This window comes from Gossypium arboreum, chromosome 9 (genome assembly GCF_025698485.1).
Source record: "Gossypium arboreum isolate Shixiya-1 chromosome 9, ASM2569848v2, whole genome shotgun sequence".
In the NCBI taxonomy this organism is placed as follows: Eukaryota; Viridiplantae; Streptophyta; class Magnoliopsida; order Malvales; family Malvaceae; genus Gossypium; species Gossypium arboreum.
The window spans coordinates 70057164-70067549 of record NC_069078.1 but is presented as its reverse complement, the minus strand read 5'-3'; the positions used below and the strand labels follow the sequence as shown (position 1 = coordinate 70067549).

General features: G+C 33.9%; 2 protein-coding genes across 2 annotated transcripts; both read left to right on the top strand.

The window, feature by feature from the left end:
* The first annotated feature begins 507 nt into the window (after positions 1–507).
* On the top strand, positions 508–3031 carry LOC108454395 (uncharacterized protein At2g27730, mitochondrial-like). Its single transcript, XM_017752843.2, has 4 exons — positions 508–655; positions 1184–1308; positions 2138–2176; positions 2554–3031. Exons 2-4 carry the CDS (start codon positions 1204–1206, stop codon positions 2752–2754), a joined length of 345 nt encoding a protein of 114 aa, XP_017608332.1. The 5' UTR covers positions 508–655; positions 1184–1203; the 3' UTR covers positions 2755–3031.
* A 1049-nt stretch (positions 3032–4080) lies between these two features.
* LOC108454311 (N-carbamoylputrescine amidase) lies at positions 4081–8768 on the top strand. Its single transcript, XM_017752729.2, has 9 exons — positions 4081–4357; positions 5983–6031; positions 6849–6940; positions 7097–7248; positions 7348–7394; positions 7505–7538; positions 7805–7971; positions 8236–8332; positions 8435–8768. Exons 1-9 carry the CDS (start codon positions 4269–4271, stop codon positions 8608–8610), a joined length of 903 nt encoding a protein of 300 aa, XP_017608218.1. The 5' UTR covers positions 4081–4268; the 3' UTR covers positions 8611–8768.
* The last annotated feature ends 1618 nt before the right edge of the window (positions 8769–10386 follow it).

Sequence of the window (10386 nt, the reverse complement as noted above, 5' to 3'; positions counted from 1 at the left end):
TCAATTTGTTAACAATGTTAATTTTGTTAAGAGTTGAACTTATCCACAAATTTATATTTTTAAAATATTTTTAGATTTTTAATTTATATATACTACGTATCATACTAAAAGGTTGCCATCAGGGGCAGAGTCAAGGGGGCTAACAAGGGCTCTGACCTCTTAAAATGAAAAGTTTCACCTTTAGTCCTTTTATAATTTAAAAAAAAATTGTATATAATAAAATTAAACTTTGATCCCTAAGAATGAGAAAAATTGATTTAGTTCTATAAACTATTAAAATGGTAAAATTTCACTTTTATTATCATAAAAATATATAACTTTATTTCGGCCCCTTCAAAAAATTTTCTAACTCCACCCTTGGTTGCCATGTGTTACTATAGAATTGATTACCAGTGCCACGTTAGCACAAACTAACCGTGTTAATGCGGAAATATCAATTTGAATAATAGAATAAAAATTTAGCTACCAACTAAGTAAAAGAAATTCAAGTATCAATTAGATAATTTTGAACAAGTTCAGGACAAACAACATATTAATCCTTTTTATATCATGTAACAGGGGATGATCTTTCCTTGGCCCAATTTAAAATCCCCTACAAACCCTTCTTCCTTCGCACAACAAATTTTCGACTCATTGGTTTCAGTTCAGCTGCTCCGTAAGCAATTTCTCTCTTACCCCGTTGTCACTCGGTCTTTTTTTCTCTCTTAGATCATTTATCCAAGATATGGGCATTTTTTTTTGCGACATATTTTTTTTTTGTCTATTTATAATTTAATCAGATAAATTGTGTAATCTCGGTTTAATCCTTGCGGGACTTCGCTATGTAGGATTAGTGAAATGAAAGCAAAAAGTAGAAATGAAATGGAATTAAAACCTGGGTTTTAGTTTAAAATGCTTAGAAATGAAGTTTCCGTGGTTATCTAGAACGTTTTTAGCTTTAACTTTTACATGGTTAAGTCCTTTAGGTTTCCATACCCTGGAGGTTTGATTTGATTGAGGACATTATTTGATACCTTTGTTTGAAGCTTATGTGATTTTTTAAGTTCTATGAATACATGGTTATATTGTTTTAATTTGACCATAACCTCCTTGCTTTGAGAAAATTTGGCTCTATGGTGGTAATGCGAGATTTTTGGTTCTATACCCTTTGTTTACCTGATTGTCTATGGTATGCTGATTGTAGGTATTATATAGTCAACTACTATGGCAACCAGAATGGCTGTTAGATACGTTTCTCGTAGGTTCTCGAGTGGGAGTGGGAAGATACTCAGTGAGGAAGAAAAGGCTGCTGAAAATATTTACATCCAGGTATTCATTCTTTTCTGCCTGTTTTCTTCGTTTACCATTTTCTTATAAATACCGTTGTTTTGGTGTGAGCTCAGAGTTCAGAGGTTGTGTTAACATTATGATTAATCATTTTTGTTAAACCACTTTCATTTTGTTCATTTCCTATTTTCCTAGTTCCTACTAGATTGTTTTTAGGCCTGTGAAGTGTCAAGTTGTTTATTCCCTAACAGTATTTTATTCAACTTGGGATTATCAATAAGTTGATGATGGTCATAATATTCTCTAGGAGATAGGTACAGGGAGGTTCAAAGGTCTTGAAATGGGGTCGTCCATTTTTGGCCAAGCAGTGAGAAGAGATATCTAAGGTCTTGACTCTTGAGTCTTGACACCAAAACTTGCTGGCCTAGTATATGTAAAATGTGGCGATGGTTATCTTTGTTGTTCTCTTCTTTTTCTCACATCAGAACTAGATAACTTTCCATTTTAGAGGGCATGGATTACTACCTTGGATTGTAAATAATATCTTTGAAAGGGTCTAATATTGGTTTCTGAGTTCACATTCTAGCACTTAAAATGGAAAATATTATAGATTTCATAGTAATCAATGATGCTCAAGGTTTGTACTTCATAATGGTATATATATGTATATATTTATGTTATGCATCATTGAGGTTTGTGATTAAACGTTGCAAGTTGATCTGTTAAGTGTTTCTCTCTCTCTTCTGCTTCCTTTCCACTCTATTGCCCCCTTCCTTTTGATCCGTTCTGCTAAATGTCCTTAACCAGTGTATTTAATTATTTCTTCTCTGTTATGACTTGATAATGTATTAAAAAAGCTGTGTTGTTGCAGAAAACTGAGCGAGAGAAATTGGAGAAACTTGCACGCAAGGTATGTTCTTATCATTGCTATGTTGATCTATCTTGACCTGAAATCTATGGGGTGTGGATTAGATGCTTAAAACAGTTTTTAGATTTTTTTTTCTTTTCAATCCTTATTCAGCCTACATTTTTGTTCCCACAAGATATTATCCAACAGTTAATGATACTTGCACAAACACTTGTTACTTTGCATGCCCATGCATTGTCTTATACACTCGTACATGTTTGGTGAGTAACTAGGACGCACAATGGTTTAATGATTAGGGTCATTACTCATTAGTTATTTGCTTCCCTTCTTCAAGTTGTGATGATCATGTGTAGACAGAAAATTTGAGTTTGTGTAAGAAATAGTGGTCAAGCATTCAAAGAACTGTTGAAACATTTCAGGGACCCAAGCCAGAGGAGAAACCGGATGCTGGTTCAGGGGGTGCTGCGACCGATGGTAGCACTACCTCTACATCGGGAACATCTGCTGAGAAAGTATCAACCGATAAGTACCGAAACTACGGGGTTCTCGCTGGTGTTGCAACCCTTGGTGCTGCTGTGGGATGGTATCTCAACTCTAAAGACAAGAAGCAAGAGGCCTGAAATGGGGGTTAATGCGATTGGATTCTCTAGGTGGAACATGGCATGAATGGTTTACCCCAATGCCCTGTTCGTGTGCAAAGTAACTGAAAAATAAAACAAACTTTGTAAAGCAGCTTATCATGTTTTCTGATAACGTCTGTGTTTGAATCAGTAGTGTTCTTATGTACCTCGATGCCAATCATGGTTTTCTGCATTGTCTTTTAAAGAATCTTTGATGCCAACTGATGTTTTTTTCTTTTCTAAATAAAGGTGTTTGAGACTTCATACCATCAAAAAAGTTGCCAAACATGCTGTCTTTGTTATTTTTGAAAATTGATATACTCTGGCTGCTTCCACCATAAAGCTCCCCTTGATGGTTGCTCATATTTTATCTGCTCCGGCACAGTGGATAATATCTTCGGCAAGAGGTGACCCTACCCTTTCTTGACACGTGGGGATAGGTTACGTTCTCGGTGATAAGGGGTCATTTTATGTAATACCTCGTGATGGTCTGCATTTTGGTTGAAGTGGTGGTGGGAGAGGTAACACAATCCAAAATGAAGGATATCCAAGGCTTATGGAAATTGAAATAATAGAGCACTTTTTTCCCCTGAAAAACCTCCCTTTGCTTTTTCAAGGTCTAATTTTATCACCATTAAACCAAAATTTTCTTTCTTTTGCTGGAATGGTGATAGTGATATAAGATGTTTGTCACCATTAGGTCATATTCTCCCTATAATTTGAGAATTAGGCGTTAGTACTTAATATTTTCAATTTTTTTACTTTTTAATTTAAAATGCTAATTTAATTATTATCTAATATTTTTTGCCAAATTTTGTCAATTTTATATGTTTATTTTTATCAATTATATATCTTTTCAACAATCTAATCAACATGTTATTGTTGCATTTTGAATTTTAAATTGAAAAAAAATATTATCTTGTTTTTCTTGTTAACTTTAAATTTTAATTTTTATATATAAAGATTAAATCTTAAATTTTATCAAAATATATATTTTATTTTATTATATATATATATGTGAACTTCAAAGGTAACCGTGAAAAGTGATTGACATAAACATTATTTAAAATTTTAAAATTAACAAAATTATGCAATTTAAATAGGTAATTTTATTATTTTATTTGAACTTACAATTATAAATATTTTAAAATAAAGTTCACACTATATTTATCTACTTTAAAATTAATGATTTAAATATGAAATTTTATAATTTATTTATTTAAATTTCAAATTAATATATCTATTTAATTATGTTAAAAATAAATTTAATTAAAATATAGTTGGTTTACTTAAAATTTAAGTTTTCAAATTCTAAAGTTTTAAATTAATTTTTTTGGGTAAATTTTGTCAAAAAAAAAATTAACAATTGCGGTGCATACTGCACACTACACTGGAAAAAGTTAGCGGGACCCAAAATAAGAGCTGGATGGTTGAACTTTTGTGTTGCTCTGTCTGCTTAAGTTTTACTCTACTCGGCGGCTGTGGTTTGAGGATTGAGAATCGAGATAAAAGAAATGGAGAAGGGAAACAGGCAAGTAGTTGTTTCAGCATTGCAATTCGCTTGCAGCGACGATGTGCCCACCAATCTCGCCACTGCGGAAAGGTTTCTTTTCTTTTTTACTCCTCCTATTACTTCCCATTTGATTAGATTTTCTGGGTCTTTCATTAATTTCGAATTGTATTCTCTGATCAAACCTATATTCTGGATTTGCTTTGCCACTCTTCCACTTTCATCTGTTAAAAAGTCTCTTCATATTGGTTTTGTGGTTTCTTTTAGTTAATTCTTCCTTTAGTCTCTATTTGATTGAGATTTGGAACTGTGGTGTAAATTGTTTGTTTGATTCTTATATGAGATTGAGTATTTACTATGTGGTGAAGAACCGATAAAAGAAAAACAAAGGATATAGAGACTGTTCATGGTTATAAATTGTTTTCAAATTTATTTTGGTTTCATTGGAACTGTCCAAGTTCGAACTTTGTTGGGTTTTTAAGCTAATGTTATTACCTTGGTGTTTTTTCATGCATAGTTACTCTCATGATTCATTTTGAGCAACAGTGAATGCCTCAATTTACTTATAAGCATAAGGCTATATGCTTTTATCTACACAGCTTTGGTGGGAAAACTCTAATTAAATTTCATTAGCTTATTGGTTTAAAGGTAATCATTTTTTGGCATCTGTTTTCCGATACATGCTTCTTTTTTTTTTCCTGTTTTAAAAGAAGAGATTTTGGATGGGACATTTCACTTTAGCTCTTCGTATTTCTTCACCAAATTTGGGATATTTGGTATTCACAATCTACAAATTTTAATATTAGCCTTAATTAGCAATAACTATCACGGTTCTTAGTGCTACATTTCCCCTAACCAGTATCTCATCTTTTCTTAGGATACATGTCCATTTTGCCTTATTGTTGTGTTTGATTCATTCCATTTTGGAGTTTGCACTTGAACTAAGGAAACTGTTAGCAATCTTGATGCTTATTTTCCTCGGTTCTAGGTCTTTCCGTATTTGGTATGTATTTAGAAATTCTTGAATGCCCCAATTGCTTGCATATACTAATCCCATAGATATTGTCTGCTTGCAGTGTCTAACACACACTGTGTGTGTATGTCCTGAGCAGCTTCAGAAGCATATGTATGAGGTCAATGTGTTATTAGGATTTTTTTCCCTACTTCCTTGGAGTTTCAAAACCCCTTTTTGTTAAACCATAGTCATATAAAGCAAATACTTGAACTGTATTGATCTGACTTTCATCTTTGTATAAGTCACTACTTGTAATTAAGTTGTTTTGTGGCTCCTTTTTTTATTGAATCTGTGCTTTATGCGTGGTGCAAATTTGAGGTTAGTGGAGATGAAAATGTAAAGAAATATTGGCTTATATCCATCAAGAGCTAATTGATGATAACACATTTGAGGAAGTTCAGATGTGAGAGGCAAAGACCTCTTAAGTGTTGAATAAGAGAAGTCACTTAGTAGAGGATGCCATGTTGGACAGGGAGGGAAAGAAACAAATGGAGCATGATCATGAAATATTATCCATGCAGCTTTCCTCATGTAGTGGGGCATCGTTTGTTTGGCTGTGGTTGTCTTTTTTTTTTTTTTTTGTGTGTGTGTGTGTAACATACTCTACTTTTACTCTCTAATTTATTGTGATATTTTGCATCATTTCCCCATGCTTTTTGGTAACCTTCTCTTTAGTAACTTAAAATGACTCTCCTCTACACAGACTGGTTAGGGCTGCTCATGCAAAGGGAGCAAATATCATTCTTATTCAGGTATGTGCTGTTCAATTTTATAAAATTGGGCACTCATAATGTTTTCAGCCTTTTCTTAGAGATGATCTCTCTCTCTCTCTTTTCTATTTTTGGGAGGTATTTCAATTATATTGTGTCTAGTAAATGCTTTTTTAGTCTAAACCAAAATTTCTTTTCTTTTCTATTTTTTGGCTTTGTTTATTGCTGATGAAATTATTACCACTCCTCAACTCTAATACACTATCTATCTTGCAAATGCTGAACAATATGCTTGAACAGTTAAAAGAAACAATTGAATGCATGCCATAACTAAATGATGCTAAGTGGCTGGAAAATAAATTGATAACAGAAAAGAAAAATGGAAGGAAAAATTCATACCTCTCAACAGTTAGAACATAGGAACCAGAAACAGATTGTGATGTTAAATGAAAATCAAGATAAATTTGTACATTAACTGCTTTTAACGAAGAACATGGTAAACTATAGGAGAATTATTTGCACCCAGTAAATTGATGTAGACAGGGATTTTGAAATTAGTTTGGAAAACAGCTTTTGTTAAGGTAGTGTTGCTATTGAGTCTTCTTAATGGACCAGCGATAGCTCCTTAATGCTGCAGTTGCGAAATACTGGCTTTCCAAAATGGAAATTTGAATAGTTCATGACTCTAATTTTAATGTCACTATCTAATTTCTCTCATTTTCTCCAATACATCTGAGGTTCTGTAATTGGTAGTATAATAGAAGTAAGCTATCCAAATGATTCAATTTTTTTCTACTGATTAATTCCTTCGTATTTGATTTAGTTTAGCTTCTATTCTTGTGTATTTATGTGTCTTCAGGAACTGTTTGAGGGTTATTACTTTTGTCAAGCACAAAGGGATGATTTCTTTCAGCGTGCTAAGCCTTATAATGACCACCCTACCATTAAAAGGTAAAATCACTGCCTACTGACTGACTTCTAAAGTGAAATTGATTGGTTGCTCCAATGCCTTGTTTTCTCTTAATAAGAACAACTAAACTTGCTTTGAATTGCAGATTCTAGTTATTTACTCAATTCGACTTGTTTTTGTCTACTATACGCTTTCAGGATGCAGGAACTTGCAAAAGAGTTGGGTGTGGTGCTGCCAGTTAGTTTCTTTGAAGAGGCAAACAATGCCCATTACAATTCTGTAGCTATCATTGATGCTGATGGTACTGATCTTGGACTGTACAGGAAATCTCATATACCTGATGGACCAGGTCTCTAGAAAACTTAATGCTTTACACCTTCAATATGATATAATTCATTTTGATTTTGGCTTTGATTATTAAAATCGAGTTTCCACCCTCTTCTTTTAGGATACCAGGAAAAGTTCTACTTTAATCCGGGAGATACGGGCTTTAAGGTAGGTACTTAGTAAAACCTCAGTTCCTCTGATGCTAACATTTTTCATAAACTTTGAGTTTTTATGTCAATTGTCTTTATTACTTAACATATGGATGCCATTGATAACAGGTTTTTCAGACCAAATTTGCAAAGATTGGAGTTGGTTAGAGCTTCCTTTCCTTTTCCTTTTAGACAATTCTTCTCTTGATATTGTGAAGCCTGCAAATTTTTTACAAAATGTTTCGTCTGTCACTTGAATGAACCAATGTATGGTTACCTTATATTGTTGCCATTACAGTCTCGGTTCTGGGGCTAGAATGTGTTGGCAACATAAATTACTTGCAGAAATGTGTGTTTGTTTCATCAATTTACCTGCAAAACCAACATGCGGAAGACAACATAAAGTTATTGCTTGATTTTGCATGTCAGCAATATGTTGGGATCAGTGGTATCCAGAGGCTGCCCGTGCTATGGCATTGCAAGGTGCTGAGATATTGTTTTACCCTACGGCTATTGGCTCTGAACCACAAGATGAAGGACTTGATTCTCGTGAGCATTGGCAGCGAGTGATGCAAGGGCATGCTGGTGCAAATGTGGTAAGTGAGAAGACTGGTGAACTAAAGGTTCCTTTTCAATGTTACTAACTTTTTTGTTGCTTTCGTGGTATATTATGGTGTGATCTTTGAAATCCAAATTTCCTGCTTACATTTTGATTGCCCTTTCATTTCCTGTGATCTGATAATTATGTTGGCTAGAGACATTATGTATCTGTTGATTGTAATCAAGGGCTTAACCAGCCCGATTATTATTCTGTTATGAAATTTAGGGAGGAAGGGTTAACGGATATCATGCTTATATAGGTACCTCTGGTAGCTTCTAACCGCATTGGAAAGGAAATAATTGAGACAGAGCATGGGAAGAGTCAGATTACGTTCTACGGCAATTCCTTCATAGCAGGTATGAATTTGATGATTCTTTTCTCTTCAGCGATTAGTCATATTATATTCATCAACTTTATTTTGTCCAGAATAAGTCTAAATATCAATGTTTCCATTCCAGGACCAACTGGGGAAATCGTTGCAGCTGCTAATGACAAAGATGAAGCAGTTCTCATAGCACAGTTTGATCTTGACAAAATCAAATCCAAAAGAAGTTGCTGGGGTGTGTTTCGTGATCGACGTCCCGATTTATACAAGGTGCTTCTGACATCAGATGGAAGCAAAACTTCATCGTGATTCAGAGCTCCCCTTTTGTTTATCATCACTATGTTGTTGTGGAGATAATCAGTGAGTTCCCTTCCATGCCATGTATTTGTTTTGACTGCAAAGAACGAAATGACATATATGTAGGCAAACTTCCATGAATACAAAATTAAGAATATCAATAAGAAGAACCGAAATTCTAACATTTATCAATTATAGGATGCTAACTGGTAAGCGTTTTGCATCCTGAACCATTTATCTTAGGTCGAACCGGGTGATCCATATGTGTTATAAGCTTGATCCTTCTGCTCTTTTATGATTCTTGGGTTTTCCCAAGTCATTTTGCCATGGAAGAGGATTTCATGGACGTCACATATTATAGTTTTTACCTTACATTTAATGGATAATGAATCCCCTTATTTGATATGTTGTTCTACTTTTCTCTTTTTGAACGTCCAAACATTTCCTTGAAAAAAATCAGACTGGATCAGTGGGTTGAATCTGCTGAACTTGAATAACTTGATTTAGCGGTTTAAAATTGTAAAATATTAAAGAAAATCAAACTGGATTGTTTTGATTTTTACGGTATTGGTTTTATACTTTTTAACAGAAAAATAGGTTTTTTTAAAAATATATTTTGCATTATTTCCATCTTTAGTTTTTTAATATAAATTTTTAAAATTATTTTTAGGGTAAAGTACAGTAATAGTCACTAAACTTAGGTTAAAATAACAAAACAGTTACTAAATTTTGAAAAGTTACAATTCAGTCACTGAATTTTAGAAAAATAGCAAACCAGCCACAAACAACCATTTTCCATTACATCTGTAATGGAAAGCTGACCTGTCATTCAACTGGCCACGTTGGCATCCTAGTTGTCATGTTAAATGGCCTCAATTTAAGAAAGAAAAGAAAAAGAAGGAAAAGACCATGGGGAAGATTTGCAGCGAAGGTTAGAGATCCCTTGAAAAAAACTAGGGTTTGGCTAGGGACCTTCAATTCGGCTGAAGAAGCTGCTCGAGCCTACGATGTGGTGGCGATTACCCTCTGTGGAGACAAAGCGAAAATGAATTCCCTTTTAATTCCTCCGATTTCCCTGCTTTGGGAATGGACCGTGATCATCGTCGAAACAACGAAGGCTTTGTCGCCAACGACCACCGGTTACATAAGACGGGCGACAATTATGAAGATTCGGAAGTGAACTCGCGGAGACGGCGAGGAGTAGCATGAGTAGCACGGTGGAGTCATTTAGTGGTCCGAGACCAACCCAATCATCGCGAAACGCATCAGATTTTGAGGCGGTTTTGATACAACAGGTTATTTCAAAGGTTGAAAGATTATCAATACAAAAGGTTAAAATAACTTTTTTTTTTTGCCAAAAATAGTGTTAAATGGTTAAACAGTCTTCTTCTATTCTTCTACTGCCCAGCCCAGCCCAGCCCAGCCCAAATTTCCCTTTTTCTTTTTTTTTTTCTACTCATCCTTCCCTTCTCCCTTCAAATTATGACCTTTGCTGCTCATATTCAATATAGCAAGCAACTAAAAATATTAGTGAGCGAGTGATTTATTATTTTTTTTTAAAATTTAGTTATTGAGTTGAAAGTTTAATAATTATTTCGTCATTTTATCAAAATTGAGTGATTATTGGCATAGTTTATTTTATTTTATTTTTTCTAAATTATTACTAACATGTTTTATAATTATTCAACATTGTTGAATAATCCAATGTACCTAGTCAAACCAGAGGTTCAGCAAATTTTTTAATTCGATTTTTCAACCAAAAAAATCATTGCACTCCACCTTATATTA

Coding starts and splice junctions, on each gene's coding strand:
- LOC108454395 (XM_017752843.2), top strand. CDS start 1,204: ATGGCAACCAGAATGGCTGTTAGATACGTTTCTCGTAGGTTCTCGAGT. Junction 1,309..2,137: donor CTGAAAATATTTACATCCAG/GTATTCATTCTT, acceptor GTGTTGTTGCAG/AAAACTGAGCGAGAGAAATT. Junction 2,177..2,553: donor TGGAGAAACTTGCACGCAAG/GTATGTTCTTAT, acceptor GAAACATTTCAG/GGACCCAAGCCAGAGGAGAA.
- LOC108454311 (XM_017752729.2), top strand. CDS start 4,269: ATGGAGAAGGGAAACAGGCAAGTAGTTGTTTCAGCATTGCAATTCGCT. Junction 4,358..5,982: donor AATCTCGCCACTGCGGAAAG/GTTTCTTTTCTT, acceptor TCCTCTACACAG/ACTGGTTAGGGCTGCTCATG. Junction 7,249..7,347: donor TCATATACCTGATGGACCAG/GTCTCTAGAAAA, acceptor CTCTTCTTTTAG/GATACCAGGAAAAGTTCTAC.